Source organism: Molossus molossus, unplaced genomic scaffold (genome assembly GCF_014108415.1).
Source record: "Molossus molossus isolate mMolMol1 unplaced genomic scaffold, mMolMol1.p scaffold_m16_p_2, whole genome shotgun sequence".
NCBI classification, from domain to species: Eukaryota; Metazoa; Chordata; class Mammalia; order Chiroptera; family Molossidae; genus Molossus; species Molossus molossus.
This window is the reverse complement of record NW_023425355.1, coordinates 26938794-26963659: the sequence shown is the minus strand read 5'-3', so window position 1 is coordinate 26963659 and position 24866 is coordinate 26938794. Positions and strand designations below refer to the sequence as shown.

The 24866-nt window shown below is 38.4% G+C and overlaps 1 protein-coding gene across 3 annotated transcripts in view; it reads left to right on the top strand.

Annotated features, from left to right (window-relative positions):
• PCDH19 (protocadherin 19) overlaps positions 1-18042 on the top strand; it is a 107504-nt gene extending 89462 nt beyond the window's left edge. For 2 of the 3 annotated variants that reach the window (XM_036271178.1, XM_036271176.1), the window contains one exon: positions 17083-17916. In XM_036271178.1, coding sequence (XP_036127071.1) covers positions 17083-17681 — 599 coding nt within the window. In that variant the 3' untranslated portion in view covers positions 17682-17916. Of the gene's footprint in view, positions 1-17082 lie in introns of all 3 variants that reach the window. The other variant, XM_036271177.1, reaches the window with a different exon arrangement.
• The last annotated feature ends 6824 nt before the right edge of the window (positions 18043-24866 follow it).

Below are 24866 nucleotides of genomic sequence, written 5' to 3'. Positions count from 1 at the left end.
ACCTGTGGGCTGCTGCAATCATGGTAATGAACACTCTGCTCAGGTAGGGGAGCTTTTTCTTTCTTTGGCAGTAGCTATTAGCCCAACACAGGGAATTTAATACATTCATTTACTCTTCTTTAGATAAATAAGATTAAATCCAGAATGAAACAGGGAACGATCTTACCCCTGTTTGTGCCTTGCATGATTTTCAGGGTCTACACAGTTCCAGCTGTATAAACATGCTAGAAGAACTTAGGTGTTGTCTAATGGAGGAGGATCGCAATTTGGGAGAGGCCCACCATGGCTGGGCAGGAGCCAGGCATTTTTCCACCCACTCTACTCCACATCCTGCAAGGTTGGCTTACTCAGCTCTAGAAGTGAAAATGGGACATCTGGTGTTAATTATTCTGTTTTACAGCTTCTTATCTGTAAGGATTGAGAACTCGGCAAGGGTTAGGGAAATCTAAAGCCATATCATCAAAGATGGTGCTAAGAAACAAAGAAATGGAAGACAATGGACAAAATAAAGAAGCCACAAGTATTTCATATGACAAGAAAAATATGTCTTAAAATTGTAGCTGCACTTATATTTAGTTTGAGTCTCTGTGGTCACTGGAAGCAAGGACAGATAAATACTATTTGGAAAGAACTGATTTGTTCTGATATCTGGATTCAGCTTTGTTCCTGACATTTGTTTAAGTAATAGCTCAATAATGCTAAGAACGTTTAATATATGAGCACTGTTTTTCTGGAAGGAAATGTGGTTTTTCCATAACAAACAGAAATATTATGGATCATTTGATTTCTCCATCTCCACCTTCCACCCACAATTATGTCCAATTTTGTGCTCAGTTCAATATAGCCTGGAGTCCAATAATTGTTCTGTCCCTCTAAAGAGGAATATGGGCATGCATATCTCTGAGCTCAAATGTCATCGGCCTGTTAAGGTAGCAGGTTTCCATTTCTTGGATTCTTTAGGTTATACCTGGGAATAATCAGTGATAGTTAACACAAAGGCATTTGGCTTCCCATTGGATGTGAATGTCAAGACATGGTCCTGATCCAGGAGAAAAATAAAGCATTACCTGTTAAATGCACTGGGATGCTTTGTGTTTAGGGGTAACCCAGTCAGTTATATTCACTCCTGATACAACTGGCTATTGAAAATCTATATTCCTGAGCAGCTCACTTCAAAGCAGTGTGTCTGAGACAGAATATTCTTTTATAGGATGGAAAGCCTCTGGTTTGAAAAGAAAAACTAGTTTCGTAGAACACTGAGTTTGAATCATATGGGAAGTGTTCAAGAATAGAAAGGGGAAGAAAATTAAATAAATTACCATTTGATGCAATATTGGGATGTCAGAGAAATAGAGAGTTCTAAGCTATGATGTATACACATGCATTCCTTTGTTCACTAGCTGTGGGAGTCTAGAGAGGCAGAAACAATACTCCAGACTAACAGCAGCACGTATGGTAACCCCTACATCTTTCATTATATTGAACTGGAAAAGGGGGACAATCCTGTCAATACTGTTCACATGGTGCCCCTAGATTTCGAGACTGGGCTATTAGTGCTATGCCAAATGCTGTAATTGTAGCATGTGAGGAATATCCCATAACACTTAGCTCCTGGATGCTTGTCTGAATCATTAGGTATGAGCATTATGGGTGCCATAATAGAACTGAAATTCCTGCAACTAAAAAGGAAGCACATTTGGCTTGTACTTCATCTACAATCACTTACACTTAAGCTGTTGATATCTGATTGGTATCTGTAGACTGCTGGACTTGTGCCATGGGACTCCTAAACATATTTGATGGGTGGAACAGAGATGGAGGCTGTAGATTTTGGCAAGCTGTAATTCCCATTAGTCAGGCTGCCTATATCTGACACTAGAGATTCCAATTCACCAAGATGAAAGTTACTTCTCTAGGCTTTGGCTGATGGCCCAATATTAACATGAAGGACGGGAAAGGACCAGTGTTATTATTAGACTATGAGTTTTCAATGAATAAATAGTTGTAGTTTACTGAATAGCTTGTTTTTACTTTTTTGACAGTCATAAAATTCATGGCAACTTTTTTGGAATTTGAGGGAATTTTAAATTTAAATTTTATTTCACAGTAAATATTAGCTATTTGCTCTCCTAATAGAGAAATATGGGCCCTTTTTTAGAGTGTGTAGACTATGTTTATAGTTGTACAGTGACTATTCTTGCCTTAAGTTTTTCTTGTAAGTGGTACTGGTAACACACCCTGCTAAGGAAATTCAAGACACAGCTGTTTCTAATATTTGGAGTGGCCCCCACAGAACCATCAAGCTTACTCTGACGGTTCCTTGGTGAGAAGGAAGAAATGTCTCAGAGAGCAGATCTTTTCCATATTGGTGGCTTTTCTAGGCCACTTCTCTTGTTTCTGATTGTCTCCCTGTAGCTTCCCTGGAGGTATGAGTTTCTAGGCAGAAGGATTTGATATGATGAGAAATACAAAGGATACAAAACTGAAGAAAGACAGACAAAGTCTGAACAGAATAGTAAAACAATATATCTCGGGCATGGCAGAGATACGTTGAATACTATGGAATGGAGACAGGGAGATGAGATGAGAAAAGAGGAATGAGCCCTGGCCGGTTTGGCTCAGCGGTTAGAGCATCGGCCCGCGGACTAGAGAGACCCCTGTTCGGTTCCCGCTAAGGGCACGTACCTCGGTTGCAGTTTGTCCCTGGCCATGGTTGGGTCATGCGGGTGACAGCCACTCGATGTGTCCCTTTCACGTCGATGTTTCTCTCTCTCTCCCTCCCACTCTATCTGAACAAAAAATGGAAAAAAATGTCCTTGGGTGAGGATAAAAAAAAAAAAAAAAAAAGAGGAATGAGAAGTAAGTCATGGGAACACTTATTATTTATAGGTGGGAATAAAAGGCCTATTGAACTCCAGGGGAACCTTTCTTTGTGCAATGCCTATGAATATGTTGAAATTTTGTAAAGGCAATTCCATCTTAAATGCACTGCTAGAGGTGACAAGCTACAGTTTGTGGGTTATTCTATCTAGCGTATAATCAATCTACTATTTCCCTGCCCTGGACAACCTTTGGGCTGTGGTCAGGAGAAAATAAATAGAAAGACAAGATTTCCTCCCAGTAGAATCTAAGGGCTTTCTTAAACAAAGGTGAGAGATGAGCATCCCATTGTATACTCCAAACAAGTTGCCTGAGAACTACCTTAGAAATTCACTTGCTTCCTCACAGTTCCCAAGTAATTTCTGTAACATTTAAGTACTCTGATTAGTTTTACTTTTTACACTAAAAGTTGACTTGTGCTAAAAAAAAAAAAAAGAAAAAAAAATCACCTAAACAGCCTGTGTCTAGTTGGGTGGTGCAGAAAAAAAGGCGAGCTCTTGTATCAATCTTTATTTCCTCTGTAAACAAAAATGACCAGAAAGGAAGATTGTTATTAATAATAATGTAGACTAGAAAAAAGGCTGTTATTTTCAGTCTGTTGAACAGTTCAAAAATGCTTTTCAAGCACTGTGCTCAGATGTTTCTTTTTATTAGCCATCACACATGGAATTAGACTAATTTCAAACAGTTTGTTTTCCCACACTTGTCTCCATAAAATTATTACTCATGAGTGGTTTCTTTGTTGAAATACCACTGATCTCCCATATTGGAATGGATAACAGGGTGCTAAACTTATAAACATTTTAGTTTGCATAAACTCTGGGAGAAGGGGGACAAAAATTCTTTAGGAGAATAAAATCATTCCTCAATGTCCTTGTTTGTTAATGTCCTATAAACATCTTATCCAGGAAGCTATGTTAACATTACAGTTCTGGTCTGTGTATGTGTGTGTGTGTGTGTGTGTGTGTGTGATTAATAAAAGCAGAGAACTTTTTGAACACCAGCAGGGGGTTTTAAAATATAATTCTTTATCTGGACCACTCTTTTTTCCTTTCCAACCCTTTTCTACCCCCTGCCCTCCATCCAGGACCGTTAGGATAGATGAAGTTGTGGCATGTCTTAATATATGAGCAGACAATGATCCTTAACTCTTGAGCTAGACACTGTTTACATTTTGTCAAAGCTGATTATTTCTTTTGTGGTTTTAATAGCAAGCTTGATTATTTGCTGTTCACTAGCTGATAGAAGCAAATACAAAAGACTTCAAAGTGGAATTAAAGGGATAAAAAAGCTCTAGGACCCAAGAAGGCATTTTCTTTAATAATTTTAATTTACTCTTAGCATATTTTTATGCTAGAGTCCAATACCATATATTAAACAAGTCTGCACCCTCCTCCTCTGTAACTGCCAAATTGGAATCCCAGAGAATAGAAATCATGCAGACTTGAATAAAGCTTCAAATTCTTTACTCCCAGTGCTGTCATGTTTTCTGAACATAGAACTCAACTCCTCAGGGCTTTTCCAGACACAGCATGACATTCCTTCATTAGCCCCATGCTTCACAGACCCGGCCATGAAAGATTAGCATTTTAACCAACAAGGGGCAAATGCAATAAAATTGGAGTCGAGGAGATGCAATGTTTTGGAAAAAACTGATTATTCCAAGGATGTAAAGATACATGATCTGTACTAAATGGACAGAGCATTTAAATTTACCAACTGCTTTTTGTAATTTTTTGGTTTGTTTCATTTATTTTTTTCCAGCTTTATTGAGATGGGATGGATATGTAATGTCCATTGTTTTAACTTGTGAATAGAAATGAGTATTCAGGATGATGAGGACTGGTGGTGGTGGTGGTGAGTGTGTGCGCATGTGCACGTGTGCATGTGGGTCTGTGATTTTTTTATATGTGGCCACAATCCAGGCATACTATGCATCCACCTACATAGATTTTTGTATAGCTATATCAGAGTGTTTTTAACTCAGGTCATATCAACCAAAAAGTCTTCTGTTAGTCCAATATTCAGAATTCAAGCCCACTCAGAAAAAGCCCTCACAGCTGTGGCCCAGATAGATTCCAAGAATTCCTGATGCTTCAGATGGAGCAGCCATTCTTTCTTTCAAAGAGTTGGACAAGCTAAAGTCCAGGGCATTATACTGGAACAGCCATATGATAGAGGTGTAAAGGACTTTTTGTTTCTAACAAAAGCAGTGGAAAAAGCATAAGATGCCTTCAAATTATCAAATTCCCTCAATGAATAGATTAATTGGCCTCACACCTGAATTTGTCTAATTGCTTTTGAGGCAATACCCTGAAAAAAATACAGCTTGTTTTCTCTTACTAGTATGATTAAGTGGACTACTAGGAAAGGAATAATCCTAAATAACTCCAAGGAAAAGAGTAAAAAAAATAAAACTGAGCCTTGTCTATGAAAGATGGATAATGACAAGTAAACATAGAAGGTGGTGTTTGATCCCTTCAGTTTTGGTATTCATTATTCATAGTTATTATTTATAAATTCCAGCACAAATGTTAGGCCTGCACCCCAGTGACACATTTGCATTTTATTTTAAGTTGATATCTACCTGGTTTTGCAAACAAGTATTTAATGGTCTGCTTGTGTCTCACTCTCTGTATGTTGCTATATAGCTTGCCTTTTCACATACTGACTTCTCTTCCTTTCACACTCTTTATTTAAATCATCATCTCACTCTATCCAAGATATTCTCTTTCTCTCTCTCTCTCTCTCTCTCAGATTTCTAACATAAAAAAGTGATATTTGAACAGACTCCCCTAAGGCAATCAATTTACTTTTAATTTGTCTGAAACTAAGCTTTTTTTGTTGTTGTAATGAGAAAGGAGTGAAACTGCTATAAAATTTATTAGCTTCCAGGAAGATATTTGAAATGAATTTTTTTAATGATTGTGCTGTTTGCTGTACCCAGAAGCAGTGTCATTGCAATTACAGTATTCCAGATGGTTGCTAGAGCTACACTGAAATATCAAGATAAACCTAGACTTTTTTATAAGGTTTTTGTTGGTGACGAACAGTCCAACCTAAGTAGTTAATAGATAGTAATCCTTTTGACACTCCTATTTGCTTCCAGTGACTATTTATAGTGATTCTTACCTAGCCAATGACATGACACACATTGCAAGAGACACTGATTGGTTTACTGAGCACTTCATTTATCCAATTCGAAGGAAGCAATTGGAGAATGACTGTATTGTTTCTTAGCTTCCCCACCCAGTACCACAAACATTTTGGCAGTCAAGAATCTTTAAAGAAATTAGAAGTTACAGTTGCAACATTTTTATTGATTTATGTATATAACATTGACTGTTGTAGAAAACTGGATGTCCTGGGACTTGACTGAGGGAAGTGTCAGTTCCTGTTAAGAGGAACACTAGCTGCTGGGTGCCTTTTTTCCTGCAACATTAAATTTTCATTAATAAAGGGAAGATTTTTCTCTTGGTCAGCATGCCCTGTCCCTCTTGCTTTCTGTACCAGCCCTATTTGTGCCATTCTTACTCTATATTCTGTCAAATACCCAGAAGCTCATGACCAGCATAAAAGTGGCTTTTTTCTCAAGTTAACGATGTGTTAGCAATTTTCTTATTTTCCAGAAAAGAGTGAAACCAAGTTGACGATAACTTTAGGTTTAGCGCTACTGGTAAGCATCACCTGAAGGCTCTGTCTTCCCAGCAGCACAAGTACCTATAGAATGTGTGAAACAGTCTGACTATTTTTAATCTACACAAAGTCAAACAACTGGTTTCAACTCTTCACAGAAGTGAATAGGCATTGTAGGTGTCCAACAGATATAGGCTAAGGGATTTAATTCTGTGGACATCTTAGAATGAAACTTTAAAAAATGGTCCCACTTTGCTCAGAGTTGCTGTATTTCAGTGCTTATTCTTTTGGGGAATAGTCCAATGGCCTTCTATGAACCTCATATTTTATGTGTAAAGATGCTCTGTCAAATGTTTTCTAAGCACCTAGATGAAGTCCAGCATTTTGTCAGATAATTTTGACAATTTCATCACAGAAGACAAAATACAAAGATTCCAGTCTACTCAATGCCTGCTTATCTCAGTCACTGTCAGCACCCCTTATTTCTTAGTCTCAATTTTCTGGGCTGCCTTCTGCTTCATTTCCTTGCTCTCCATGCATCAGCACAAATGGTTTATACTTATACACATCTTGAAATCTCTTCTTTATGGATTGAATTGAATTGAGCCCAAGTACAAAAATGAAAACTCCAGGAACTCTTGTGATTGCCCAAATTGCAACTTAGATTGTATGACTGTACATCCACACTCATCTATCGTAAATATTAAATTCTCAAGTACTTATACGTCAACATGTTTTAATGTCTCTTTGATCAGATAAGCACTGAAGATAATGCAATTATTTGAATTCTGAAAGGGGCATCTTTTAAATGTGTTTTCATGTTGCAGTGGTTGTAAGTGAATTTCAGGTGCATAGACTGTGAATGAGAGGAGAGGCTGATGCATAATTTGGCATTACAGAGGCCAAATATTGCTTGGCACTTGCTAACTTTTGCTGATCAAATGGTCTAGAAAAAGGTTGGAGTTCTTCTGTCTTTTCATCCATCCTCTCAAACTAAAGCTAACCTTTGCAGAATCCCTGCTGTTTAATTACCCTAAAAATGCCAACCTATGCTAATCAGAGCTGGCTTTTCTCTCTGCCTATCTTCTCTCTTGGCCACATTTCTGTACCAATCTCAGGAACTTTGTTTTCTCATGTGTTCCCCACTTTGCCCTTCCTAAGATATCTTCACCCAAACATTTATAACTTTTCTTACTCCATCAGAATTCTATCTTGGGTCCTCTTCACCTAGGGCTTTGCTGTATGACCAAAGAAAACTGATTATTTCAGTTTGGATCCTACTTTTTTTTGTCTTTTTTTTAAATCCTTTCCCGAGGATTAATTTTTTTTGTTTTTAATTATTGATGAGAGAGAGAGAGAGAGAAACATCAATCTATTTCCTCCTGTATTCACCCCAACAAGAAATTGAACCCATAACTTGGGCATGTGCCCTGACTGGGAATCAAACCTGCTACCATTTGGTGTATGGAACAATGCTCCAACCAACTGAGCCACACTGGCTAGGGCTGGATCCTCTTATTTTAACATTGGACCTTTAAGGCCTGGGCCTAGATGAATGAAAAATGTGGGAATTTATCTCCATGTTATAAGGGCTGATTTTGGGGTAGCTTATCTTTGGCATCTGTCAACTAATACCACTTAGGTGTTTCAAATGCCAATCAGAATTTTGACATCCTATCACTTCTGCTTGTTGTCAGTCAGGCCATAGTTCCATATGAAGAGTGCTAATGAGCAGGAAGCTAGGGAGCAAGAAACAAAAAGAAAGCACTAGGGAGAAGCAAAACTGGTGGAAAATTCTGAAAGAAAGAAAGAAAGAAAGAAAGAAAGAAAGAAAGAAAGAAAGAAAGAAAGAAAGAAAGAAAGAAAGAAAGAAAGAAAGAAACAAGTAGCTATTTGTAGTGTATTTTGCAGTGTATGCCTTTTCACACTAGAGTGGCTAAAGGATAGCTTGGTGTCATTAGTTCAAGAGTCTCTAGAAATGTCTGTCTTCATGCATGTGTCTGAATGTTTTACAGATAGAGCTCCACCTTTTCTTGCCAAAACTTTGGGTCCTTTAGGAAGTGAGTGTAAACTCCTCCCAGAATTATAGCCTGGGAGGGCTCTGGGAAGATGCCATTTTGCAAAGATTTAAGCCCTTAGTGTTTTTGCTAAATGCTCAAATGGTATTTAAACACCCCAAAGAAGCCCAGCCCTTAAGATGTGAATCAGATCAAAACAAAGATAGAATGTCTAATGCCTAGATAGTGTTTCCTGCTCCCCTCCTTCCCTCCTTTTCTCTCTCCCTCCCTTCCTCTTCTTTTCACTGAACCCATTACTACTCTGCTTGCCTTGTTAAGTTACAGTTATAGAATTGATGTTCTTTTTTCTAATACTTTGCAGGACTTAAAATACTTTTAAGAACTCTTTCCAGGATAATTCTTTCCTTTGGTAATTCCCTGGCATATTTGACTGAAGCATCAGTTTTACTATGTGTATTTTAATTAGTTTTGCCAGAAAAAATCAGCATCTGCAGTATGTCTTAAAGGTTCACTAAAGGTCTCATTTCTTGGCTTACATTTTATAAGAATTAACAACAATTTTATTTGATGCCAAGAAACAATGCTTGATATTAAAAAACACATTCATTTTATAAAATAGACACTTCTGCTTATTGTGTTGTTAACTCATCAAAGTGAAGGCCCCATTAACTCTTGTTAAAATGGAAAACTTCAAGGTACATGGAAAATGTATTTTCAACTGGACATCAAAACACAATAGATCTTTTTTTTTTATTGTTGTTGTTGTTAATCCTCACCCGAGGTTATTTTTCTATTATTATTATTATTATTATTATTATTGTTGTTGTTATTATTTGGTACAGTGGAAGAGAGGGAGGGAAAGATAGAGAGAGACACATTGATTGGTTGCCTCCCATATGGCCCTGGTTGGGGAAAGGAATCAAACCTGCAATCAAGGCATGTGCTCTTGACCAGGAATCAAACCCACCACCCTTTGGTCTGTGGGCCAATGTTCTAACCACTGAGAAAACTGGACAGGGCCATAATAGGTCTGTTTAAAATCTGCATATAGGGTGAGGGAAAACACTCAAAGGCTAACATGACACTGGCTTTAACATTTCTGAAGTGTTACATCTACTGTATTGCCTCTGACAAAGCTACATAGTTTTCTTTGTAGGTTTCCATAGTGTTTCTACTAAATAAAATAGTTATTTCCAGTTTCAGGAGTTGTATCAGTGGCACAGTATCTGATATGTTGACCAAGATGTCTTTGTTCTGTTGCTCTCACTCTTTCTTGTACCTTTCTCGTTCAATTAAATTAAACTGTTATTTAGTACCTGCTCTGTGCTGAGCCCTTTGTTAGGTTCTGTGAGTATGGGCAGAAACAAGAAAGATATAATCTTTGCTCAAGTAGAGTTTATAAGCTAGCATTGAATATAGATATTAAACAAGTAATTGCAAGTATTATGAATGCCATAAAAGGCATGGGACCTACCTTTTTCTAAGGTATAGGGGAAGGGTTACCCAAGGAAGTTAAATTTGAGACTTCAGGAGTAATATATCAGTTATGAATAGTGTTCTACTGCTGGTAATAAAGACCCCCTTCCCCACTAAAGAAGATGAACCAGTGGCTTAAGCAAAAGGGAAGTTTATATTTCCTTTTATATAGCAGACATTCAGGTCTAATGAGGTGGATCTACAACATCCTTAATATCCCAAAGTTCTTACATCTTCTGTTCTGCTATCCACAGCCACATAGCTTCTGTCCTCAGAGTTGCCTCATGGTAGTAAGATGGTTACTGTAACTCCAGCCATTCTAGACAGTACAAAGCAGGAAGGAATAAGGACAAAAGGGTCTCAAACTAAGTCAGCTCCCCTCACTTTAGGGAGATTTTTTCTTTTTTACATTCTGCCTGCATAACATTGACAATCTTAGTTACATGGCCACCACTATCTACAGGGGAGGTTAGAAAATGTAATTTTTTTAGCTAGAACATTGCCAATCCTAACAGAAGTAGGGTCTATTTCTAAATATTAAAAATATATATGGATATAGATGTTTAGTAGGCAGTTTATATCTGTTTCAGATGAGTAGGAGTTAGGTAGGTAAAGAGGGGAAATTTTTTAAGTTATGTTTTCTTGATTAGGTGCACATGACCAATTTTAACAACAATCTCTTTATAATCATTGCCATAATGCCTTCCATTATATCTTACAAAAATCACCCCTGCTTTGGTCATAGACTATTTTGTTCATGGAGTGATTAAACTAAGTGGATGTATATGAGTACAACGAAGGAAACTTTTCTGATTTACACATCACTCACTTGTAGGTTATGTAACTGCTGCTACTTAGGAGTAGCTAACTATTTGAACTCTCAGGAACTGGAACTCACTTTAACTTTCCCTTTCTGCCTCATTGATTACAAATCACTTCTGAGGAGATAACACACTGCTCTTGTAACTGTTACCTTGAACTATTTTAGTATTGGAGTTTTGTCTCTGATCATTGGTATCTTTGAGTTAATACACCAAAACTCTGAACAATGGTAAAAAAACAAAAAACAAAAAACAAAAAACTGTCAGCATTATTGAACCCATCCATTGTAGCTGGACATCTATACAAATCCAACAGAACCTCTCAGCTCTTCCATTCTACCAGGACTTTCAAAGTGTTAGTAAAGCCTGAGAGGGTATTTTAATCTTTTTTTTTTTTTAAACGTTGGTTAGGCTTTTTCTAGTGTGGAAGCACATGGCTTGCCCACATCTGAAAAGACAGCAGTTTCACATCCTGAGGAGAATAATAATTGTTATAAAAAAGATTTGCTATTATCTACACAAAAGAACATATTCTGTTCTTTCTCTATTTGAATTACTTTTTAAAAAAATTATCCATCATGTGTTACTCATTGCTGCCTCTTATGCCTCCCATGCTCTCACAAGACTGATGCTTTTTCTAAAGATTTCTTTCTTTTTTTTTTTTTTCCAGAGGTTTTGGGATTTTCTCATCGAGGTCCCTAATGACAAATTGTGGGACCAATTTATATATATATATATATATATATATATATATATATGCTATTGCAACCTAGATTGAAGAAGCTTTGTTTTTTGCTCTGTAGTTTCTAAACATTTTTATCTAAAGTAACCTGATCTGTATTGAACTAAGGAGTTCTATGGCCTCAAGATTTGTGTCCCTCTTCCAAACTTATTTACTCTCTTTATTTGTTTTATTATTTTATTTTATTTTGAAAATCCTAGGGACAAATTCAGAGTCAGGGAAGACCAATTTGAAAATTCATCATTTACACCTAATAGTGTGAACATTTGAATTTATCTGTAAATGGTAATGTGTTTGAATTTCCACAACTGTGGATTTTGGAGTCTCACATTTTGCTTTGCCTAGGCTCATCAGTGCTTTCAGAGAATGATGTAGCAAGGTGATAGAGTCACAAGAAGGTTCATAAGAGCAATCTGAGCAGGAAATTAGTGAATTTTTAGCTCACTTCTGTTTTTACTATAGCCAGTATCTTGACAGTTAATTTGTGATAATACAAAATGGTTCCTCTCTAGTCTCATAGCTCTGTCCCCACCCACAATACTACATGATGGCAGGCACATAATCTGTAGCAGTCCTATGCAATTCCAGAAGTAGTCTGTTTTTTTACATCTGGTCTGTCTTCATTGTTCTTCTTAAGGGGCTCTGTATTGTGACTTTCTCACTTGTAATAGAAACTTAATTTTTAAAATTAAACTGAAGTTTTGATTTAAAAAAAAATATGTTTTAGCCCAGCCGGTGTGGCTCAGTGGTTGAGTGTTGACCCATGCACCAAGAGGTTGCCCGTTCAATTACTGGTCAGGGCACATGCCCAGGTTGTGGGCCCAATCCCCAGTAGGGGTCATGCAGGAAGCAGCCAATTAATGTTCTCTCTCATTGATGTTTCTATCTTTCTATCCCTCTCCCTCTAAAATCAGTAAAGGAAAAAAATATGTTCTTATTGATTATTTTAGAGAGAAAGTGAGGGAGAGGGAGAGAGAGATAGAAACATCAATGAGAAACATCGATCGGCTACCTCCTGCAAGCCCCCTACTAGGGATTGAACCCACAACCCAGGCATGTGCCCCGACTGGGACCAGGACCTCTTGGTCCATGGGATGATGCTCAATCCATTGAGCCACACTGACCAGACTGAAGTTTTGATTTTTAAAAAGTAATTCATCTTCAGTGCATTTATGAGTGTAGGTTATCTTGGGCTGAGAAGATATTGTTCTGTATTTACCATGCTTTCTTTCATATAAACACTAAAGCTAGGTTAGATTTTATTTGAATTCTATTGACATAAATGGCACTGAATATTGTTTGATACCAAAAATTATAAGCAGCAAGTCACTGCTCTTGGTCAAGATTTAAGGAAATAAAAATATTAGATCTAAACCAGGGGTGAAACATTGTGAGTGAAAGACTCTCTTAGATTCAGGTCTTCACTTGCATGAGATAAGAGCAGTGCACATAATAAGTTCACATAATTAATCCAAGAAAATTGCGTATTATTCTAGCTCATGTGGGGCTGAGGTAGGCTTAGTAATATTGGTGGACAGTCGTAGACTGATTGCATTCCTGGGAGTGCTGAGTGAGTTTATTTTTTCCTCTTCCCAAAGAGTGATTTATTCAAGGCAGCGGGTAAGCTGCAAGCAAGTGCTGGTTTTGCAGAGAAGCTTCTGAGAAGACTGAGTTCCTTGCTCTGGTATTCTTAGATTCATAAGATCTTCAAGTGTCTGTCACCAGGGTCTCTGCTCTCACTTTGTGTGTTCGGGCTCCAGGTCTCCTTCTGCTGTTCATTTGAAGCAGTCTTCTATAAGGAGGAGCACTGTACTTGGATATGGGGTGATGCATGGATGGCATTTTCCTACTGAATTATGCTTAATAAAAAACAACCTAACTAATGAACACAGACAATAGTATGGTGGAGGTGCACTGGCCGGTTTGGCTCAGTGGTTAGAGCATCAGCCCACGGACCAAAGAGTCGCAGGTTTGATTCTGGCCAAGGGCACATAATTGGTTGCGGTTCAGTCCCTGTCCCTGTCCCTCTCCCTGCCCCCGTGCTGGAGGCAACCAGTCAATGTTTCTCTCTCAAACTGATGTTTCTCTCTCTTTCCCACTCCCTCCCACTCTATCCAAAGATAAAAGGAAAAATATCCTTTGGTGAGGTTTAAAAAGAAATAGTGTGGTGGAGGCATTGGATGGGGGTGGCTGGAGCAGGTTGGAGGGGCTTAATGGGGAAAAAGGAAGGGCATCTGTAGTACTTTCAACATTAAAGATAAATAAATAAAACAACAGCCTACATCTCAAAATTTGAAGACAGCCACTTGATACTAAAAACTTAAAATAAATTAAGGCGTTATGTTGACTCCATTGAGGAGATTTTATTAGAATGTAGTTAACCATTATTCTGCTTTAGAACTGTGAGCAAGGGCCTGTAATATCAGTCTGAAGGTCAGCTGGGATTTCCTCTTCATAGCTGGTCACATGCGTGTGATACCAGGGATGAAAGGCTGAGGCCTCTATGCCTTTGTGTCCTAAATTAGGCACAAAATGGACAGGGATCACACAGTCTTCTGGACATTTTTTAAACTGATTTCCAGGGGACACTTGCTCAGATTTGTAGAAACAGAAGTTAATTATTGAACTATTTCCTCACTTGTACCTCCTTATTCTCCACTGCCAAACAGACACTCATACTAGTTCTTTTTTTTTTTAATCCTCACCCAAGGATACTTTTCCACTGATTTTTTTTTTTTTTTAGATGGAGTGGGAGGGAGGAGAGGGGAAGAGAGGGGGAGGGGAGGAGGAGGAGAGAGAGAGAGAGAGAGAGAGAGGCACATCAATTGGTTGCCTCCCTCATGACCCCAACCAGGGCCAGGGATTGAACCCACTACTGAGGTATGTGCCCTTGACTAGGAATTGAACCCATATTGAACCCATGACTCTTTGGTTCCTGGGCTGATGCTCTCACTTTTGAGACAAATCCACCAGGGCTCACACGAATTCTTTAGATCTATCACTTGGAAAGTTATGAGGTGGGCCCCAGAGAAGATAGAGAAGAAACATATTTTTTGGAAACTCTGAAGATATGAATGCTGTCCTGCTGGAGGGATATCGGTGCCTCCTGAAAGCACTAGATTTGGATGAAACTGCGGGTGTATCAGCCATAGACTCTTTCACTTACAATGTTTAGGTCTACATAAAGAAAGTGTTTCTCAAGTTGATGCAACATGTTTTCCTTATTTTTTATACTTTTTGCCTCCCAGGAACATATGCATTTTGGATGGTGATAGGCTATCAGATAGATAGCAGAAGTGAAAGTGTGCAGGGAAGAGGCAGAGAAACCATTCATTTTGCAAAAGGCACCATGTAGCCCTGATGTGGAACTCTGCTGAAGTTTTCAGAAGCATGTTCTTATGTATGTGGAAGGCACTTATCTTGTTGGTGATAATGCTCATTTGTTATTTGGTTCTAGCTGCAAAATTCTGAGTATTTCATTCTCCAGCACTAAAATGGGTCTTTCTTAAATATAAATTGACAAATTGTGTACAGGTGTCAGGAAGAAATTTTATCTTTGGTTGGCTTTTCAATAGTTTAAACAAGGCCAAAGGCCATTCCCACAGTTGTGTTGAAATCTGAACTTAGCCTGGATTAGGCCTTAGCATTTAATTGCTTCCAATATATTTTCTCAAAATGATGAAGTATATACCCAATTCACCTATTATTTCTTGAGCCCCCTTCCATGTGCCCTTTTACTAAAATAACCTTTGATGAATGAGGCCGCAGTGCTTCTTTGATATGTCAGTTACTTATTGAAAACAATCAAACAACAATAGCAAAATAAATACAAGTGTATAAGGAAGGTGTGTTACATATATTGACTGATGTCAGGCAAGACCTTGAATTGTAGACTTCTTCCTCCTGTAAAAGCGCACTCACAGCATATATTTCCAACTTTTTGTGGGGCATGTACTTTTTGTCTTTTCAGTCTCTCCTATCTCCTTACTTCCTCTGATCCTTCCCCAAAGTATTTTGTAAATGTTAAACTGCTTGGTTTTTGATGCATTGTGCAATATGATGAAATTTTTTATTAGATCAACCTCATGCAAGAATGTAGTATAAACATAAGTGGATCTGGAAAAGTAGGGGTATAAAACAGACCTCAAGATAACAGTTCTACCAGTGGACAGGCAGGAGTTTACCCTGGCTTCGTGCTTTGGTGAAGCCCATGTAGAAAGTCTCTCCATGAGCCAAATTAAAGTCTTAAACATAAATGAACCTGATGTGAAAAGAGAAACATATGTCTCACCAATAATTATGGGCTCTGTTTGCTGAGATTATCTATGATAGGGCTAAAATAATCCATGGAAGATTTCTTTAAGAAATATGACCTGAGCCCTGGCCGGTTTGGCTCAGCAGTTGGAGCATCGGCCTGTGGACCAGAGAGTCCTGGGTTCGGTTCCCGCTAAGGGCATGTACAAAAAAAAAAAAAAAAGAAGAAGAAGAAGAAGAAATATGACCTTAGTAAAGAAGATAAGGAGGGATGGCTACTTAAGTATAATTAAATGATGCTTAACCTATGAGTGATGCATGCATAGGGCCAATGAAGTTTACAGGTCAGATGAAAGGAAAAGAGCTCAGTATGTTCATTCTGGTGGGAAATTAGGTTATGCAAATGGAATAGTGAAAAGATAGGCTGATGGGACTGGTGGTCAAAAAGAAGTAATATGATTGGGCTTTAAAAGACAACATGATACCCATCTAAAATTAAGCACTGTGTATCATTGACAGGTAGGGTAGAAATGTGGTTGTCAGTGCCATTGCTCAAAAATATGGGTAAAACTTCTCAGATATACTGACTATTGGATTTCCTGTTCTGTTTCCACTTCCTCTTCTACTGGAACCACTGTCAAATACAGTTGATTTTTTGCAACAGTTGTTGATAAAAATGCTGACTCTTAGTACCTTGACACTCAGGATAAATTTGTAAAAATATAGCATTTTTTCATCATAGCATATCTTTTTATTTTTATTGAATTTATTGGGGATGACACTGGTTAATAAAATTATATAGGTTTCAAGTGTACAATTCTATAATACAGCATCTGTATATTTATTGTATCACCATTTATGCCCCCTTTACTGTCTTCTACCTCTCCCACCCTGCTTTCCCTCTGGTAATCACCATACTGTTGTCTGTGTCTATGAGTTTTTTCAATACCTTCACCATTTTCTCTCAGCTCTCCAAGCCCCCTCCCCTCTGACAACTGTTTCCCTTTAGGATTTGAGTTTTGTCAGCAGTGGGAACAGCAACAAAAATAATAACAAAGGTGGGGATGTACAGGGGGAGGTCTATAGCCTTTTAAAAATTCAATTCTTCACACTTGTCCCAAAAGGCAAAATATGACTATCTATAAGTGCCATTTCCCAGAAGGGCCTGTGGGTACCTAAGAAACAAGAACACTGGGGAGTAACAATGATTCCTGGGAAAAGCTGATGAAATTGACATTTTATTTTCTCCAAACAGATCAGAATGAAGGATTTCACTGCAGGGAAGAATGCCGGATTCTTGGCCACTCTGACAGGTGCTGGATGCCCCGGAACCCCCTGCCCACCCGTTCCAAGTCCCCTGAGAATGTGAGGAATATCATCGCTCTGTCCATTGAAGCTACTGCTGCTGATGTTGAGGCTTATGATGATTGCGGCCCCACCAAGCGGACTTTCGCAACCTTTGGAAAAGATGTCAGCGACCACCCAGCTGAGGAGAGGCCCACCCTGAAAGGCAGGAGGACTGTTGATGTGACCATCTGCAGCCCCAAAGTCAATGGCGCTATCCGGGAGGCGGGCAATGGCTGTGAGGCTATAAGCCCTGTCACCTCCCCTCTGCACCTCAAGAGCCCTCTGCCCACCAAGCCTTCCGTGTCTTACACCATTGCCCTGGCGCCACCGGCCCGTGATCTGGAGCAGTATGTCAACAATGTCAACAGTGGTCCTTCTCGTCCCTCTGAGGCTGAGCCTCGTGGAGCTGACAGCGAGAAAGTCATGCATGAAGTCAACCCCATTCTGAAGGAGGGTCGTGACAAAGAGTCTCCTGGTATGAAGCGTCTGAAGGATATAGTTCTCTAAACCAGTCTTGGGGAGGATGAGAGAGAAATCATGCTGGCTAGTGAAGAAGCAGGAGCTGATTGTTTTAATTGCTCACCAGTGGTTGGTTCTTGAGTGGCTGTATTTCAGAGCTTTCCCTAAATGCATTGTTTATAAATGACTATCATTTTGTGACAATCCCTCGTTTCAACAGGCAGCAGGGGTGTTCAGTTGGAGCAAATTAGCTTTGGCTTGAGTTGTTCATGGGGCCTTGATGTTGGGGAAACAGAGACAAATTCAGTTGTGAAAAGTATTATGTATTAAGTGTTTGAAGTTATATATTTTTCTATGTCAAAATTATAATATAAATTACATTGTTTGTGGAGGATTACATTTAAAAAAGTAAAAAAAAAAAAAAAAAAAAAAAGCTCTGGACACTTAATAAGCTCGCCACTGTTTTGTAGTGTAGGCAAATTAACAGTCATTTATTGTGTACTATTCATTGATTCAGTGATGTGAAACTGAGCCCCTAAAAGGTTGTTTCTGAAGCTCAAGTACTTTCCAATGCCGCTATTTTGCTGTGAACACCCCTGCTTTAAGAACCCTTTTGCTAGCTGTGCTATTGTTGTATTTGATATTGCAAATCGCTATGTGTGTGGTGATGGCAAAAGATTTTTAGAGGTTGGTGTTTTTTTTCTTAAAAAAATTAATAAAAACTATAGACAAAAACAAAGTGCAAACAACTGAGATGGCAAGTGAATGAGCAGCACCACACATATAGATAAGTACTTGGTGGATACTCACTCTTGGAAGATACCCATAGAGTGATTGCTCACACCTTGCAGAGTATTTTGCCTGCCTTTCAGTCTTCTGCCCAGATCTGTGATAGATCATTACAGAAAGTCATTTTGGATATTCTGCTCTCTAATTTGCAGTTGTCAGAAATACTGTGCCGAAAGTTATATGAGATCAATTTTTCTAATTTTCAGGCCCTGAACAGGAAAGTTGTTCATGAAGTTATCATTTTCCAGGCTTAGAAATTCCTTGTCTCCAATCATCTAAAACTTAAAAGGCTGAATCTATTTTGAGATCTAAATTAGCATCTTTTTAGACACACACTTCCTGATTCAGTGTTTCCCAATCACGATTAAAATTACACTACAAAGCATGTCATGGGCTGGAATTGAGAACTCCATGTTGCTCTGTATCGTAGGATTATAATTTGGGATTGTGTAAGGAGTACAAAATGTACTTTTAGGAAAAGACGGGTAACAGATAACAGCACCACTAACCCAATTACTGTGCCTTCTATATGGAGACACTTGGACACTTGAACTCATCCTTTTATGACTAATACTTTTTTAAAATTAAAAATGTGAACTGGAAACTATTAAAATAAAAAATTCTTTAGATTTAGCTAACTCTTTGCTGTAGGCTAGGAATACACCTATTTTATTAACAAGTTTGTTATGCACATTTTTGTTTAACATTCTTCCTACTCCCCCATTTATAAACTGTCTATTAATATTCACTAGCCAACATAGTATTCTTGCAGCTTAAGGGTTTGTTACTTAAAAATAAACAAATATATCATCTTTGCTCTACCTTGTTCTTAAGAGTTGTTTCTACAGAAACAAGTTTGTGGTTCTATTCTTATTTGTTTTATTTTTTGAAATTCAAGATTACCCAGAGAAAAGGTTTAGAGGTTAGAGCACTAGAATGCAAAAGAGAATTTATTTTCTTAAGTTTAGGTAGATAAGTCAACTGTTTTAAACGTTTTAGTTATTTTTGCCTGAGTTCCTGGCTTTATACATTACTAGGAATATTTTCTTTTATGAGGGTGGGTTGAGGGAGGGGTGGGTAAGGCAGTGGGAATGGGGTTAGGTAGGGGAGTATATTTCTGAAAAAGAACCTATAGTGAAACTACAAATTCATCCTTATTTCTTATTCAGTGCTGAATACTACCTCATGCAAAATATTGGTGTGGCTGCAGATTTCCCTCTGAAACTGAAGCAATTCTAGATCAATTACCATAGTATCTTCATCTTGGTTCATTTTATTCTCTCCGATACACTCTATTGTTCCACTTTGATCCATTCCATTTTAGTAGTAGATTTTGAATTAGGTATGTATTTCTGTTTGCAAATGACTATTTGATTAACATACTAAAATGAACTTTTTTTCACTTGAAGTAATGACGACTGCCTGTAGAATTTAGATTGTTCCTCACCTGATCCAGCCTGATATTATATTGATAGCTACCACCTCAAGGTCACTTTTAAGTCAAATTTGACTGTTTTTATACAAGTATGTTTCTTATTATGCTTAGTGGGAATAAAGGAGCTGAAAAGATGTGAAAAGTGGGAACATTGAATGTTATGTGGCTGTTGAGACAGAGGCCACTGGCTACCATGCCTCCTACCAGCCAAGTTGAAAATGGTTAGAGTAGCAGTGGCATTTATTTCACTTTTCTCTTGTTATTTTTTTTAATCAATCATTCCCCCACCCCCAGAATTTAGTATTCAGTTATAGACCAATCTTTTTTCCCTATCAAAATACTTTTTCCTCAGTGGGCAGTCAGAGACATTTTGGCTTCCATACCTTTTATTGAGCATGTTCAGAGAATTCCCCTTATTAAGAAAATATCTTCTTTCTCCCACAATTGTTTGATGTATACATCCTCCTAGAAGCACAAGTGCATCCTAGGAGGGCTCTGTAAGCTGGTTTTATAAGCAGGCTATGCCTGCAAATAGGAATTTTGTGCAAGGATCCTAAATTTCCTTTGGCTCATATTTTTCATCCCTTCTTTCCAACATGTGTGATGAAAAGCCACAAAGACCAGAGGGCCAACTATTCTCCCTTTTCCCTCTCTAAATACTTTATATAATTAAATATGAGAGAGCAATTTTAGTTCCTATATTCTAGAGAGTTCTATTTCATTTATTTCAATGTCCCTTTTGGGGAGGAGTTAGTGTTCAGGAATAAGTTGATTTACTTGCTTTGGGCATGTTCCTAGGCAAGTAAACTTCTTCATGCAATATAAAGGGTTTACTTTGCATTGACTGATTGCTTTTCCCCAAACATGAGAGTGTACTATATACAAAGATTAGGAAGAGGGGAGTCATACTATGTGGAACCTCTTTTTTTCTTTTCTCTATACTGATTAATCTCTGAACCTGTTCAGAATAAAACTTATTGTCCCTTTGATTCTCTTAAAGCCAGTAGAGTAAACTATGACCCACCTTATTGCCCAATTTGGTAACCGGCCAAGGGATCCTCTAGTTCCTGAAGGACAGTGGTTCTCAAACTATAGTCTGGACCAGCAACAACAGCATTACTTGGGAACTCATTAGAAATGATCATTCTCAGTTCTGACCCAGACCAACTGAAGCAGAGACTCTGTGGGAGGGGCCTAACAATCCATATGAATCAAATGCCCACTAAAGGTTGAGGGCTTGTTAAAGCACAGGTTGATGGCCCCACACATAGAGTTTCTGATTCAGTAAGTCTGGGGTGGGGCCTGAGTCTTTGTTTATTTAACAATTCCCAGGTGATGCTCATGCAGCTAGTCCAGGGGCCACAATTTGAGTATCACTGTTCCAGAGTAAACCTGCCTAATAGAGCTAAATGTGCCTAAGGTGCTTATTTAAACTAATTCATTGGCATGGTGACCCACTGATCAAAAATGTTAAAAAATACAACTTACAACACTGAAAACTGGAACCACCCAGAGTATCATCCCGGTAGTGTTACTTCAGCATGCAACTGATTGTATGAAGGGAATTCAGTTGAATTTTTCATATAGCTCTATCATATCATTAATAAGCAAAAAAAAAAAAAAGTGGTCCACTTGAAGCAACAAGGACAAAGGGCAGTTTTGGGAGAGGCAGGAGTATAGGGGAAAACTATTATTATTGTACATAATAGAAGTTCTGACTGGAATTTCAATTCCTTTATGGGGATCATTTTGATGTCGAATGTTCCCCAAAGCATCCTGACAAGTCTGGTCCACTTGGCTCTTTACCCAGGGTAATAAGACCCTAACTGACTTTGAAAAACTGGCATAAATGAGCTTAAGAAGTCCATTGTATACAGTCCTAGTGTTTGCCTTCTTGGTAAAATTACATTTGAGGATGTCATTTCATGAGTCAAATTGTATCTGCTGACACTGAAGTGTATTGAGATGTTGTTCTTTAGTTTAAGTATGTAACAAAGTAATATTCAAAGGGGATGTGTGGGGGTGGGACTGGGTGGCTTTATATTGATAATGAAATATTCCAGAGCAAAACACATTGTCCTAATGAAGTTGTTGCAGCTCTTTTTGTTTTCTTGTGAAGCTGGAATTGGCCTGTGGGTCACTTGTTGTGCAAAAATGAATTAATTTAAAATAGAACTCATATTGCTTTTGTAAAACAAAGAAAATCAACCACCTTGTCTGAAATATATATTGTAAGGCGCTCTTGGTAAAGAACAACCCACGAAAACCTGATCTTGATTGGAAAGCACTGTAGGTCATTAGGGAAAACTGATGATGCTGATTGTTGCTCCAGCTGTGTTGGCAATTAAAGATAACCTTGCTACTAACTGAAAGTTGCTGTCAACCTTAGCAAACAAACCAGCTAACACCATTACAGCACTGGTTAAGTAGATTTTTACTGACACTGTCTGGCGTTCAGCTGAGGAAGGCTAGGATGCAGACTTTAATGACCAAGAGCCAGACTAGCTTAAGCTAGAAATTCAGCAACAAATACCTCCGTGTGTTATTTGAATGCTAAGGTATTAGTTGCAAAAGGCTTACGCCTTCGCTCCTCTAGTGAGGGGAATGAGCCTGATGACACTATTACTGTTTACCTGTCAAACCAGGGTGGAAATTTAGAGGGATGCAAGTACAGTATGTCTCATTAAGCAGTCTCTGTTGCTGATTATATGAAGATGAAATTGTTGTATATGCTGATCTGTATGTTATGTACATTTTCACAGTGATTGAATCATTGTAAAAAGAAAAAAAAGACAAAATACAATTACCGCTCTGTCTATTTTATGAAGATTATAAAGCAGCTTTATTAAATTATTACAGTTATGTTTTAAATGGTGTTATCTGCCACATTGTTTCCTTTTATCTGGTGGTTCTCTGTTTCCCCCTTAAATGTGTTTTCTCTGCTTCAAAAATTTAATGCATTTTAGTATTAAAGGCTATTATGGAAAAATATTAAATGTTTGATGAAATGTGTCTTGGAGAATGTTGGATGGCTTGGGGGTGGGGGTGACTCTTAGGCCAAGGAGGTAATCAGTTGGGTCACTGGTATTCAGGACCAAAGCATTCTTCTTGCCTTTTCCATTTCACACAATTGCCAACTCTCCAACTAAGTGGGGACTCTCCTTCAGCCAGGCTTTAGTCATTTCCTGAGTGCCTGCCTTTCTTTCCTCCCCAATCAATACCTTTATCTGCTGAGGAAGACCATTCATATCCAGAATGGTAAAGAATTTCCTGGGAGGTACTTTAAACAATGGCACTAAAACCATTCTTTAAAATAAACCATTTTGGGCCAACTTCACAGTGGGACTTCTCTGAAGAATTAATTTTAAAAAAGGTGAGAAATAGTAGAGGCTGGCAGCAGGGAAAAGAGAGTTTAAAACAAAGATGACCTGGCTGCCTTTTTGATGCCTTCAGGTTTGAAAACGAAGCAACAGGAGAGACTCTCACTTAGCACATAACAAGGTTGCAGTGAAAGCCCTGACAAGCTTTCTTTATCCAAAGTATTATTCTTTGGGACTTAGCACTCAAGCTGTAAGTATTCATTCTGGCTGCAACTGGCAGGAAAAAAATCAAGGGCTGCAGGAGGGTGGGCATGGTTGAACATTTCCAAATAGGGCTTTTGGTAGTTAAAGACTAAATTGCTTTAGCATGATCTATTCCCTCTGGACAATTTAAAATGATCTCAAGAAAATCCACTATTTCCCTGAATCTCCATCTTCTTATTACCTCTTCCCACCTATATTAAATTGAGATTGCATTATATCCCTTACAATTAGCCCTAAAGCCATAGCAATAGACAGCTAAATTATTTAGCACTGCAGTTTAGCAGGTGTTATATCAGAATGTAAACACAGACATACTGGGACACATGAACTCATATACACCGATGTATGTACAGAAATTCACACAGAGTCACAAATATTCATAAAGATGTATGGCAAAGGAGGCCAGTCTGTCACTGGCTTGAAGGCCATTATGTCATTGGCCATTATAACTGCTTCTGGTAGGCCCACACGAAAAGTGCAAATAAGTAAGTTTTTTCCTCCTCCTCCTCCTCCTCCTCCTCCTCCTCCTCCTCCCCCTCCCCCTCCTCCTCCTCCTCCTCCTCCTCCTCCTCCTCCTCCTCCTTCTTCTTCTTCCCTCAAAGGGAATAGCAACTGCTCCGTAAAATAACATCTTTCAAGTGATGAGCAAGAGAAAAATAAATTCTCACAAAATGAGGCACATTCACATATGCAACATAGGTATAACCAAGGCCATGGACAAGTACTGTAACTCTGCCTCAAGTGAGAGGGTAATCACATTAGAAGCATAAACTCAAATCTATTCAAATTTATAAAATAAAACAAAGCAAACAAATTATGAAAATGACCCACTTCCTCATTTTGGTAACAAACTGCTTGTGACTCTCCTAATGTGTGTCACTGATTTTCTGTGTGTGGGGTCAATAGATCATGGTGGGAAATGATGACTAAGAGGGCAGCTTCTTATAGGAGGTGACAGTGGCTCCAGGGATAAATATAGAATTAACCTTTTTTAATATTCTTGTTTAGGAGTATAGATATTCCTTAGAGAGGCATATAAGGGGGTCACTTGTAAGGGGGTGGGATCCTTAAGCCTTCAAACAAAATTCTTCAGGATGGGAACAGAAAAGTGTTCTCTTAGAGTTCTTGGTCTTAATCTTCCTTCATGTTAACAGATAGCCTACTTGCACATATGTGACACTTCTAGCCATGTACTACTGGTTTTGATGTGAAGAAAGAGGGCAGTGGGAAGTGACACAAAATTCTCTCAGTTGCAAGAAATTCCCGGCTCGCTGAATATACCCACACCCCAACCTCTCATTGATCAATGCACTACAGGGAGTTCACTGAGTCCTGTTGGGAATCCCTCCTGTTTCTGCTTTCCTTCTTGTGTTTCAGTGTCTTGACAGATGCCCAGAGCCTCAATTTCCCTTTGCTATCCAGGTT